Here is a 13,965-nt window from a genome sequence, read left to right on the forward strand (position 1 = left end):
CTCCTATTTTCTAAATTATTTCAGCATTCAATATTGTATTAAATTTTGGAATTGCCGTGACGTATCCCACTCTGATGTCTATTGGAATTGTCCTCAGTGTACCTGTAAACGCAGGTAAAACTATATGCATGATTTTCTACATTTACTTGTCACGATCATATACACACAGTTGGACTCAGGGGTTTACACATATATTCTCATATATATTCTTGCTGGGCCTGGTCTAGGACACATGTTCAACCTTCTGCAAAGAAAAAAAAAGCACTTAGGTAAAATGTTGATGCTTGTTGTGTCTGCATGTTGTCTCCTTGATGTTCACATGCCACACCAAGATACAGAACCCCTAGAACTGTCTCCATTCTAACTGGTGTGGGAGCAGAGATGAATATCATCAGTCTATTCATAGACAGAAAATTATGTAGCAGAAAAATTTAATTTTTGCAAGTGATTTTCTGTAGGAGAAAATTTATTCAGGGTGTGACATAGAAAACTGTTGTCCAGCTGAAGAGGCGGGAACCTTGTTGTCCTCCACCTCCTGGAAGAAAGAGAGTCCTCCGTCTGTTACCTCGACTTGCATAGTCCTGGGGCCATGGCCACCCGTCTTCGCCTGCCCTCACCTCCTTCCTTTGCCTGCCTCACACTGTTTTGGATTTGGGGGTTTCTTCCCAGGATCTCCTGGCCTCGCACCCGACCTCCCTCTGCACCTGCTCCCAGCCTGGAAGAGCCCTGATTCCTTCCTCTCCAGAATACTCACTTCCTCAGCCCTGACACAGCTTCCTCTAAAGTGTCTCCCAAACGCTCCATGTCCAAGCCCCAGAGGGCCAGGCTTCCTGGGAACCAAGCCTGTACCAGTGCAAGCCAATCAGCTCTCAGTTCCTGGGCCTGTCCCTGTGACTCAGCCTCACCATCTTGACCCATGAGCTCTGTACATGCCTCACCGAGGCCCCAGCCCTTTCCAGAGAGCCACTTGGCAGCAATGACCTGTGGCCTGCAGGAGGCAGCAGAACACTGGGCTCAGCCCTGCACCACCATAGCCCCTCTGGGGTTCAGTGGTCCCCACTCATCAGCTCTCTGGGCCTTAGCTCATTGTCTCCCCTACAAACAAAGGCCATGCCTCCCCCGGCTCCTTCAGTCCATACGGGGGTCAGATGGAATAATCCATGAGACGGTACTTGAAGATGCAGCAGCACCTGGGCTCCTGGGAGAGAAGCAGTCCAGCAGCACCAGCTTCTGAAGGGCACTTTGTCAACAGCCACTCCATTCTTTGCATCTTTAATTTATAGGCATATAAATTATGGCAAAAGGCATGTTCTAGGTGAGTCTTACCTAAAACTTACTCTGGTCCCATCCCACAGCAGGTGTTCGCAAGATTAGTGAGAATCATTTCATATGACTAACTGCAACATGAGAGGTTTAATAAGGGGTCAGCAGAGGAAACCAATTCCTTATTGGAAGAGAACCTGCTGATTAGGAGCTTCTCAGAGAAGAGTCGTCACCTGCCTTTAGGACCCCCAGAGGTCTGCCCATGAGACTAGCAGGGGGAACTGCCCCACCCCCTGTGAATCAGCAGAACGCTTTGCTGGCATCAAAGTATTTCTGAATTATGGTGGGATAAAAGTGTCATCTTATTCCATAAAAAGGCACTGGGATGTTTTTTTCAGATTTAGCTTTCATTCTTCTTACTCTTTCTCTAATCACCTGCTAGATGTAGTGGGAGCCAGGGAGGGAGAAGAAGGAGAGGGGTGAGGGAGTGGAGCAAGTGAGGGGTGACAGCAGAGGAATGAGCCCCCAGTGCCGGGGGTGGATAGTTGTCCAGGGAGTCTGTTTACCCAAATTTTGGTTGTGAAGTGTGCACATCTCTCTCCTGGGTGGGTCAGGCAGCATGCCCTGGGGAAGGCAGACTCCAAATGTGCCCAGTCTAGGAAAAGGACAGAGAAGCCCAAAATAGGAATGGAGACCCCAACAGCGCAGGGTAGTTGAGCACCATCAGGCTGGGAAGGGGAGGACAGTCGGAGCTTCAGGAGCTGATGTGAACCCACTTCTTGCTTTGTCCTCTCACTGGATGTGTGTCAGGATGAGCCCTGTGCTTGGACAGCAAGGACACCACAGGCACAAGTGACGCCCACTGCATAACAGGAGTTTGCATCTATCATCTTGGTCTTCAAAACCTATGTGTGTGTGCATGTGTGTGCGTGTGTGTAGATACACATGTACATACAATGCATAGATTGTAAATTAATGTTTTTAAATTATAAAAATAAAGCATGTCATTATAGACACTGTGAAAAGTAAAGCAGTACTTTTCATTATCCTCACACCCAGAGGCAGCCACAACAAAGCTTTGCTGTATTTCCATCTAAATACATATATATCTCAAACTTCCCCTGATTGATTGATTGATTGATTGATTTGAGTGGGGGGGTGTACCAGGGATTGAACTCAGGGGCACTCCACCACTGAGCCACACCCCCAGCCCTATTTTGTATTTTATTTAGAGACAGGGTCTCACTGAGCTGCTTAAGGCCTTGCTGTTGCTGAGGCTGGCTTTGAACTTGCAATCCTATTTCAGTCCCCGGAGATGCTGGGATTATAGGCATGCACCACTGCACCTGGCCTTATTTATTTTTTAAACACACAAAAATCAATGTTTTAACTCAGATGCCAAGTCAGTTTTGGAAGTGAAGTTCAGTGCAAGGCTCAGAACATGGTTTGGGAAAGTTCAGGTGATATACTAGAGGCCACCCCAGCCTCCTGGAGTGAATCCTGCCAGGAGCATTCTATGGTCCAGGAGGACACCTCTGCTGCCGAGTAACCAGTGCTCTGTCTCCCACAGTGGTTGATCACTACACCAGTCAGATCGTCTTCAATGGGGTCCGGGTCATCGCCATCATCATCATCGGCCTGGGCTTCCTCCTGCTGCTCCTGCCTGAGGAGTGGGACGTCTGGTTGATCAAGCTGCTCACCCACCTCAAAGTGAGGAAGAAGGAGGAGACAGTGGAGGGCGGGGCTGACCTGGGCTCAGGACCCCAGAACAGGAGCAGGAGAGCTCGCCCTTCCTTTGCGCGCTAGGGCCTCTCTTCTGGGACTCTGGGGCTGCCCCCACGGTGATGATTTGGAAGCCTGTCCCTGACAGGAGGAGCCTCGGTTGGGTAAGGTGTACATACCTGTACAGTTTTGGTAACTGCGGTAAGTCCTACGGTATTTATTGGCATGTCCAATTTGCTTGCACTTTTCCACATCAGACCTTCACTCAAGGGCACCGATTCAATAAGGAAGAGAAGGAACCTCAGCGGTTTCCCAATGAATGTAAAGCGGGTCACCATGAGCCTTGTATTGATTGTTTCTGACAACAGGTGTGCTTAACAAGCCAGGGCAAATGTTTCGAATCTTAGCAACTGAAAATGACATTGTACACTGTGATTATTTTTCAGCTATAGTAGGTCATATTTTGTTTTATACCAGAGCTGTACTCTTAATTTTAAGGAATTTCAATGAACCAAAAGACAACTATCAGTTAATCTGGATAGATCAGTGGATGGGTAGCTGGGTGGACGGATGGACAGAAGGGTGAATGGGTAGAGAGTTGATTACGTGGATGGGTGAATGGGTAGATGGGTGAGTGGATGGGTGGCAGGATGGGTAGATGGGCCAATGGCATCGGAAGAAGTGAAGCAGAAAAGGATAATGGACATGACAACCATCAGAGGACAGGCCTGCACCAGGTCACGAAGGAGAAAGGGAAGCCCAGCCCTTGCTGGCCTGCTCTCTCGTGTCTTCATAGATCATGCAGGAGGATTTACAGTGCCTTCTACAGAATTTTTGTCTTTACCTTTGTGACCCAAGGTGACATTCTAAGTCACTGGCGCCGTCTTATAATTTAGATGTAAAATCTTTAGAAAAAAAAAAAAAAAAAAACTATATGTGTGTGTGTACAAAAAAATGACAAAGCTGGTGACCAATGTCCGCGGAGCCTGGTTGGAGGGGCACAACGTGCGTGTTAAGGTAGACCATGTGGAAAGAGAGCCGCGGGTGGCTTTTACTTCCAGACCAGACTGAAAACTTATTTACTGAATCTGCAAACCTTTTTATGAAATTTTAAGCACCAGGCTGTTTACTTACACAACTTAGGTCTGCCAGACAATTCTATCTGTGATAGATTTGTAAAGAGGGATGGGGTTAGAGTTTACTATTTTTGAAGTTTACATTGTTATCTATGAAATGGAAGCATTATTTTGAAACGTTGTCATAACCCAATGGTGCATTCTGTAACCATGGAGTCTTTTGTTTCCGGGGGGAAGGGGCATTCATGACCTGAACTTTTTAGCAAATTATTATTCTCAGTTTCCATTACCCGTTTGGCCAAACAGATTAATAAAATATTTGAAAAGGAGTGCTAAGTGTGGTCTTAGTGCCCACGTTGTCACTTGCCACTACAAAGGTCCCACGTAGGCCTGGAGCTCGGGCTCTCCCACACCTGTCCCTTGCCTTCAGGCACCAGCAAGGCAGGTGGGCTGCCTGGGAGAAGGGGACTCTTCCTGTGAAGATAGAACTGGTAATGTTGAAAATGACATGCAGAACTGTCCCAGCCCCAGAAGCCCTCATCCTGAGGCAGCCTGCCCCTCTCCCTCCCTCCTGCTTCTTCTCTCCCAGGCTCTGTCGGCTCAGCTCTGCTGCCAGCCCCCAGTCCTTCTGTTCCTTTGCAGGTGGTTACCCCACTGAGCTCACACTGGGTTCTCCTTGTGCCCCCAGGCAGCATCCTGGCCCCTAAATTCACACAGTCTTCCCTCTGGACTCCCCCTGCTCACCTGCCTCATGTCCTGACCTAATTCTGGCTTCACAGAGAAGTTGATTTGCCCATGTCTGTAACGTTCCACACTGTTCCAGGTGGCTGTGGCCCAGGCTGTGAGATTCAGTGCATCTCGTGGAGAACTGTAGAGGGTCAGGTTCCCAAGATGGGTGTCGGGGGAGAGCCCTAAAGTGCACCTCAGCTGTCACCCCTCCTGGAGGTTCTGCATGATAGGTACCAGTGGCAGTGTGGGCTCTGAAACTGGGGCAGCTGGCTGTCCAGAGGGCCCCCACCCAGTGTGTCCGGGTGCGTGAAGGCAGAGGCTGGGCACCAGAATCCTGGTTCAGACACCTCCATCACCACCATTTAACCCAGCCAGACGAACATTCCCTCTGAGGCCATATCATGAAAGTCTGGGAAGCCCTTCCCTAAAGTTCCTTCTTCTCCTAACCTGCATAAAGGCCTCTGAAGATCCAAGAGTACTGACACTAGGACTTCACAAGGTACCTGCACCCTGTGTTCACGGCAACATCATTCACAATAGCCAAAGGGCGGAAGCAGCCAGGTGTACCCAGATGGATAGACGGACAGACAGATGTGTGTGCATACAATAGAACACTCTTCAGCCTTCAAAGCAGGGAAGTTCTGACACATGCTCTAGCATGGTTGGAACTCGAGGTCATTACGCCAGGTGAAAATGAGCCAGGCAAAACAGCAAGTGCTTGCGACTCTGCTCAGGAGGGACCTAGAGTCCCGAATTCAAAGAGATGTTGCCAGGGGCTGAATGAAGGAGAGAGAGGAGTCAGTGTTTAAGGGGAACAGAGTTGTATTGATAAGAGAAAGTTCTGGAGATGATGGTGGTAACAGTCACATACGACATCAATTGCTTAGACCTGCGTGCTTAAAAAGGCTCACTATGTGTATGTTAGGCCAGAGTAGAAAGGATGTGGTGTTTGAAATAAAGGTGAAAATTCTGTGCCCCTATCAGGACATTAGAAACCTGAGTTGGGTATGGCATGGGTTGAGAGATTATTTTGCAGAAAGTATATGACTATACCCCCAACCACCCCCATACCCCAGAGACAGACAGCACTAGCCCTTGAGCACTAAGGGGTGCTGCAACAAACCTCGAATGGACCCCTAAACACAAAGTCCAGGAAAGGTGTTCTGGTAGGCGGTTCTGGGCCACAGGGTGCTCCTGCCCGGCCCGGGAACATCCGCCCTCTGGAGACCTATCTGGACAGCAATCAGCACCCTTTCCCTGTGATCCAGAGAAAAGCCTTCGTGCAGCTGGTGGAGGCAGGAAGCTCTCAGCAGCCCCCAGCTCTCCCCTTTCTTTCAGAACCTGAAGCCATTATGTGACTTCAGACTGCCCTGCCACTAAGCCAGAGCTGTCTGAGAAAGCGAGCTGCACGGCCCCTGATCTCCTGCAACCTGGCCAGCTAGCCCTGGCCCTGAGGCATCATCCTGGACCCTGGGAGCACCACAGGAAGCCTGCCAGACTGTTCTGAGGGACCTGCCTGGCATCCTCCTTCCACAGAGGTCAGCAGGGCCATTCCTGTTCCAAATAGTTCCTGAGACTCACCAAGTCCCAGAGAGCCCTGCAGCAATCACCTTTTGTTTAAAGACCGAGAGAAGTCATTTCTATTGCTTCTAAGACCCCTGAATGGTGAGAGTGCCAGGAGACTGGCGTGTTCAAGGACAGAGGGGACTTGGGCTAACTTGGCCTGGCTTGTTCTTACTTCCTGGTAGTCACCCTATTTGCAGCTGAAGTGCTTTAACCTGGCCATATTTCTAGTCTGCTTTGAAGAATGGACAAGAATGATTTCTAAGAAATGCATCAGGGACAGAAAAAGACTTTCATGAGTTCTTCACAGTGTTTACAATATTTTAAACAAAATTTTTAAATAATACCGTTATATATTTTTTTTAAATCAACATTGCAAAATTCTTGAAAAATCCTTTTTGTGAGTTAAAAAGTGGTAAATTTCAGCTCGGATAAGTTGGCTTCATATTATGGAGAACTTTGGAGTTACTAGAATCCCAGGACTTGAGATTTTTATGTAACTATAGCTTAATGGACTGAGAGTTCTAGTTGAGGGAAGCCTTTGGCCCTGGTTCTCTTATTTTAAAATAATTCCTCCTTCCTGAAGAGACTAGAGATGCCTATGGTTACTGTAGTGGCACTGGTGGCAGTGGCGGCAGGCACAACAGGTGCAAGGGGACACTACATTGAAGAGGACAGAAAGTTCTTAGGCACGCTCTCTGGAGGTAGCAGGAAGGCGGGGCAGGTTTGCCTTCATACCTGCTGCTAGGTTTGGGGTCTGGCATGTCCCCAAGGCCCAGGTATTGAGGACTCAGACCCCAGCCAGGAGCTGTTGAGAGGTAGTGGAACCTTTAAAAGGTGGGGCCTCATTGGAGGCCTGCAGGCCACAGGGTGTGCCCTGAAGGGATTGTAGGGCCCCAGCCCCCTTCTCCTTTCTTTTGCATCAGCCATGAGGTGAATGTGCTTCCTCTGCCATATACTCCTGTCATGACATGCCACCCCAGGCCCAAAAGCATCAGGGCCAACCAATCATGAACTGAAACCTCCAAAACTATGAGCCCAAATAAACCTTTTTTCCTCATAATTTGGTTATCTCAGGTGTTTGTTGCAGTAACAGAAAGCTGACCAGCACCTGCCTAGCTTTTCGCCGGCTGCTCCACTCCACTGTAAAACACACAAGAGAAGAGGCTCTTGCAAAGGGCCAGCCTGGAGGGACTTACTCCAGAAGGAGCCCGCAAGATGCCCCATGTTCATTCCTCACTGATCACCGGAGCCTTTCACCTTGTTAGGAATCTGTGTCATGCTAACAGACTCCATGGGGAGTCTCAGAGGCTGAGATGGGGCCAGCAATGTACACGGATCAGAGGCCCACACATGAGTGTCAAACGGCCCTACATACTCACATCCAACACAGACATGAGTGGCCACCAGGCAGCTCCTCCCTAAGAGGTCCCAGACTGCTTCCCTGTGGCTCTGGTCTGCAATGTGCAGCTTCCAGGAGGTGTGAGCCTGACAAGGTGGCCTTGGAGGAGGCTCGCCCGTGCTGCATGGCCTGCAGGGCAAGCCCCAGCCTATCTCTGCACAGGGGCATTTGGGCTTCAAGAGAAACCCCCACTGGTGCACTGCTTTGCTGTTCTCTTTCAGGCTACACCGCCTAGAGGGGACTAGAGGTTGAATTTCCCCCTCTGACCACTGTCTTTTGGCACCTCCATTTACAAGCCCTGTAATTCGATTATACCAACTAAGTGGAATTATTCACCCAGTGTCCCCAGTCTCCCTCTTTATCTGATTTCATCCTCACAGTGAGAAACCTGAATTTCTGGCATACTTCACGGGGATGCGGGGAGTCAGACACTTTTCCAGGCTTTAGAGGCATCCCTTTTGAATGGTATCACTCCATTTGTGGAATTTCCTGAAGGACACCATATGTGAGTGAATGTGTGTGTGTGTGTGTGTGTGTGTGTGTGTGTGTGTGTGAGAGAGAGAGACAGAGAGACAGACAGACAGACAGATTTGTGGGCTTCCGATTAGCACATCTTTCCAATTAGCTATTGCTACTTGTTCAAATTAAGTTATTCATGTAAGCAAGTCACTGTGTGATAATTGATACCTTTCATTTAATGATACTATTTAGAGCTAGATAAACAGTTATTGAGGTACAACCTGGTGACTTTATTCAGTCCCTATTGCAAGCAGTGACCACTTAGAGTGATCCTACTATTTTTCTCCAAAGCTTAACTTTAAACATTCAAATCTTTCCATTAGTACCACTTTAAAGTGCAAAGTACATTTGGATATTTAACTAATGCCAGATCTGACTCACCTGAGAGTATTATTGCTTCAAAACTTTGACAGATTACTTTTACCTAGATTTTCTTTGAATTTTCTGATAGTACTGAGTTTTTAATGTAGCATCATTATTGACGTTCAACCCCTGGTGCTAATTGCACACTATTTTATTACCAGGTATTCCGGGCATTAAATCTCATGCCCTCTCCCCCCTCTCCACTTCTGCACCAGCAGTCACAGTGCCACCTACACACGTCCAAGTTGGTTGTGTCACTGACATGTCTCTAGGAGTCTCCCTGCACCCCTACTGCACTGCCTCCTGCCCATTCCCATGCCTACTTCTCAGGCTGCTGTGGGTCCCCTGGATCATCCTGGGATCGAAGTGCTGTCAAGGGCATCAATGTCTTCCCAGTTTCATTAAAGAAGCTCCTTCCCTGGCCTGGACCCCAGGACCTCACAATCCAACTCACTGCTATGACAATCCCACCATCTCCTCCCCTTCGACCACCTCCTACCATCCACTGTTTCTCAAGTGTGACCTGTGCTCTCTTGACTTGGTCCTGCAGTGGATTCTGCATGGGTCGCTCTCCACAGCCATCTCTTTAGCTGGACATCACCATCTGCCTCAGGTGCTTTCTCCTTCATGGAGCCTGCGCATTCCCCCTGGAGGATTAAGATGCCTACCTGTGATGGCCATCACTACAGTCACTCCCTCTTCTGCCTTACACCAAGGTCAAGACTTATAGATATGAATGCCCTTGAGAGAGAAAAAAACACTCAGCCTTGCCTTGTGCTCTGTCCCCCTCAGCGGCAGCAGAGCCCCACTCACAGTGGGACATGCACATTCATGGACTTACCTCTCATTACTGACTTTTAACAATTGAACATGATTTATTGCAGACTTGTGCCACTCTCAACTCTCCCCCAAAGTGCAAGATGAATGTCTCAGGCATGAAAATGTCCTAGTCAACCATCACAGAATTCTCCCAGGATCTCATCTATTCCACCCAAAAGGATGTCAAACTTTTGTCCTATAATCCTAAGATTTATGAAGACATTAGCACACAGTTGCCCAAAACAGGGCTCTTCCTACTCAATGTGAACTATGAATCCTCTGGACTTCCAATAACCAGAGGGGGCCCCAGTTCCTACAGGAATCCTCATCATGCCAGTTGCTCAGGGTGAATACTGGGAGACAGTCTGCTTGGAACACAGGCCAGGTTCACACCTGGGAACCACAAAGGACTGGATCTAAAATGATCCCTCCTAAAATGGGAAGGTCACTTGGCCACTGGTGCAGCTCAGCTCCGCATAGGGCAGAATGCTACTAAACTCCCTTCACAGCTCTTAGCATTGTTTCAATGATTTCCCCAGAATGAAGACATCAGAACTCCAGCACACTGTGAGCTCTGACTTCTGAACCCTCCATGCCAACTGAAGTTGGAAGTTTTTCCTGTTTAGTTCAGTGTTGAATCTTGGCCAGATCCCAACTAATCAACCACACCTACCCTGAGCGTTTCTAATTTTCCTCCCCTGATTCTTGATCTACCTTCCATGTGAATCACATTGAATAATAAGCATTTGTAGGGATGGAAAAAACCCTTTGAGTCAGAAATTTTAAATTGAGAAACAGACAAAAAACATACACATGAAATAAGAAGTACCAAAACTCAGGAAATGAATTGAAGAAAAACAATTATCTCAGAAACGAAGTTCCTCCAGATAATAGATTTGATTGAAAACACAGACATTTGAGCAGGATAATGAGAAAAAAAAATGAAAAAGATTTTAAAAATCAGTGGGTTAAAAGAGGCAAAAGGATCAGGAAAAAAGCCACAAATGTGAATCTCAGGGGGGAAAAAAAATCCCTGTGTGAATTAACAAATTACTCTTAAAAGAAAACACAACAATGGAGCATTGTAAATATTTAAAAGAAAAAGTTTTTTGGAAAGACGAAGATCTGAATCCACATAGTAAAGATCCAGTGTCTACCTAGACAAGCAAACAAACAAAAATTTAACCAGAATGGTCAATCCCAAAACACATTCCTAGTAAAAGCATTCGATTTTAAGAAAAAGAAAAAGATATATCTGGGGCTCCAGAAAAGACTAAGCCACTTAGGAAATTATAAAACGGAAGGGGGCAGGGAGATTAAAATAGAATCAGACATCTCCATAGCCACCTTAAACAAAAAGATAAAAGTGGGCAAGCATTTTGAGGCAAGGATGTTTTACCCTGCCAAACTGTCCTTTGAGTATTCCGGAGCCAGCACAAAGAAGGAATGGTGAAGATTAGGCTAGAAATATGCAAAAGAGAGAATAGGAAAAAATAGAGAATCAACAAAACCAAAAGTTATTTGAAAAGTTTGATTAAAATGACAAATATTTAGCTGTACTGAAAAGAAATTTTTAAAAAAGAGAGATGTTACAAATAACTAAAATTAGAAAGGACACGGGGGACTTTATTACTGACCTCTCAGAAACAAAAGAATTATAAGCAAACACCATGTGGGTAATTATACCCTGTAAATTAGATAACTAAGATATAATAGAAAAATTCCTAGAAATAGACACATTCCCCCAAATGACTCAAGATTTATAACAGGAGGTGAAAACGGTAATCCAAAATCTTCTAAATCTAGAAACAGATGACTTCACTGGTGCATTCACTCAGAAGAATTTGTACTAACTCCTCTCAAGTCCTTTTTTAAAAATGAAGAAAGCATACTTCCTAACTCATTCTATAAGGTCAATTTTGGCCTAATACCAAAGCCAGATAAAGGTATCACAAGAAAAAAATTACAAATCAACAACTCCTATGAATATTGATGGAAAATCCTCACAAGGTACGAACAAAACAAATCCAACAGCAAGTGAAATTTGTCTTAGGAATACAAGAGTAATTCATCATAAGAAAAACAATCAATGTAATTTGAAGTGTTAAAAAGAAAAAGGTCAATGTAATACACTAATTAATAGAACAGAGAAGGGAAGATCAACAGGATCATCTCAATTGATGCAGAAAAAGCACTTGGAAAAATCCAACACATTTCCCTGATTTTAAAAAACTAAAAAAAGTACGAATAAAAATGAACATCTTCAACAAAACAAAGAGTATTTATGAGTATGCCTAAGATCATATTCAATAGTAAAATACTGAAGCCTTTCCCTCAACATTCAAAAACAAGAGAAGGACACTTGCTTTCACCACTAGTATTCAACATCACACTGAAAAATGTAACCAAGGCTACTAGACAAGAAAAATTAAATAAAAGCATCAAAACTGGAAAAGAACTGGGTGAGGTGGTGCACAGATATAATCCCAGCAGCACAGGAGGCTGAGGCAGGAGGATCACAAGTTCAAAGCCAGTCTCAGCGATTGAGCAAGGCCCTAAGCAACTCAGTAAGACCCTGTCCCTAAATAAAATACAAAAAAGGGCTGGGGATGTGGCTTAGTGGTTAAATGCCCATGGGTTAAATCTCCAGTACTAAAACAAAAACAAACAAAAAACTGCAAAAGAAAAATATAAACTATCTCTATTTGCAGATGACAAGATCCTAAATATAGGAAACCAAAAAACAAAAATCTACAAAAAGTCTGTAACAGTTAATAAACTAATTCAGTAAAATTTCAGGACAAGATCAACAAATAAAAATAAATGATATTTCTGTGATCTGCAATTAATAATCCAAAAAGGAAATTGAGAAAACAATTCCATTTGCAATAAAATCTAAAGGAATAAAGTACCTATTAATAAATTTAACTGAGGAATTTAAAGACTTGCACACTGAAAGCTATAAAACATAGCTGAATTAAATTAAAGAAGTCCTAGATAAATGGAAAGACATTCTAGGTTTGTGAATAAGAAGACTTAATATTGTCCAGTTGTCAATTCTTTCCAAAGCAATCTACAGATTCAATCCCTTCCCTGTCAAAATTCCAAGTCTTTTTTCTGCAGCTTTGGAAAAGCTGATCCTCAGATTCACAGGGGATAGCAAAAGGTCCACATAGCCAAAATAATATTCAGAAAGAAGAACAAAGTCAGAGGACTCACAGATCCCAATTTCAAAACTTACTACAAAGCTACAGTATCAACACTGTGTGGCACTTTCGGATAGACAGAAAACCCAACAGAATGGAACTGAAAGTCAGAAATAAACTCATCTACAGCCAACTGATTTTTGACAAGCATTACTCAAAAAATTAGGAATAAAAATGAACATCTTCAACAAAATAAAGAGTATTTATGAAAAACGTATGCCTAAGATCATATTCAATAGTAAAATACTGAAGCCTTTCCCTCAACAATCAAGAACTAGAAAAGGACACTGCTTTCACCACTACTATTCAACATTACACTGACAAATCTAACCAAAGCTATTAGACAAATCCGCTCAAAAGGTAAGAAGCACTCTCTTCAACAAATGTTTCTGGGACACATGGATCTTCCCAAGCATTAGCAAATTAACTTTGAACCTTTCCTCATACCATGTGCAAAAAATTACTCCAATTTGATCAAAAACCTAAATCCATGAGTAAAAATCTTAAAAACTCTTAGAAGAAAACAGTAAATCTTCACGATATTACATTTGGCAATAGAATCTTTAAAATGACACTAGGAGAACAAGCAACAAAAGAAAAGGTATTTAAACTGAACTTTATAAAAATTTAAAGCTATTGTTCATGAAAGGACATTATCAATAAAGCAAAAATGTGACCTGTAAAGAGGGTGAAAAAATTAATGTCATCCATCTAATAAGGGGTAAACATTCAGAATGTATAAAGAACTGAAGCTCAACAACACAAACACAAACACCCATTCTAAAAATGAGCAAAGGATTTGAATAGATATTTTTCTAATGAAGATACAGAAATGGTCAATACACCCAGGAGACCCAACACCCTGAATCATAAGGGAAACGAAAATCACAATGAAATAAATACCATTTATTTCATCCTACTAGGATGCTAGAACAATCATCTTTCTCACATGGTAAAAGCAACTGTTGGTTGAGGAGGTGAATGAACGCGGGAACACTCACACACTGCCCAGAGGAGAATGAAATGTGCAGCTGCTCTGGGAAAACCCTGAACTTTCTCAAAAAGCAAAACATGGGATTATGATATGATCCAGCAATTCCACCCTAGATGTGTACCCAAAGATCTGAAAACAAGGATTCAGACAGACACCTGCTTGCCAACCTTATTCACAATCACCAGGTGGAAACAACCCACATGCCCACCAACAGATCAGTGGAGAAGTGGAATGCTATGTAGACATACAATGGACTATCCTTCAGCCATAGAAGGAATGAAGTTTTGATTCATGCTATAATGTGAATTC

The 13,965-nt window shown here is 44.5% G+C and overlaps 1 protein-coding gene across 2 annotated transcripts in view; it reads left to right on the forward strand.

Moving 5' to 3' along the window:
• Positions 1-3,069, forward strand: part of Slc35f3 (solute carrier family 35 member F3) — a 248,490-nt gene extending 245,421 nt beyond the window's left edge. For both annotated transcript variants that reach the window (XM_076831682.1, XM_076831683.1), the window contains 2 exons: positions 25-114; positions 2,834-3,069. In XM_076831682.1, coding sequence (XP_076687797.1) covers positions 25-114; positions 2,834-3,069 — 326 coding nt within the window. The remainder of the gene's footprint in view (positions 1-24; positions 115-2,833) is intronic.
• Positions 3,070-13,965: the final 10,896 nt, after the last annotated feature.

Source organism: Callospermophilus lateralis, chromosome 13, assembly GCF_048772815.1.
Source record: "Callospermophilus lateralis isolate mCalLat2 chromosome 13, mCalLat2.hap1, whole genome shotgun sequence".
Taxonomy (NCBI): Eukaryota; Metazoa; Chordata; class Mammalia; order Rodentia; family Sciuridae; genus Callospermophilus; species Callospermophilus lateralis.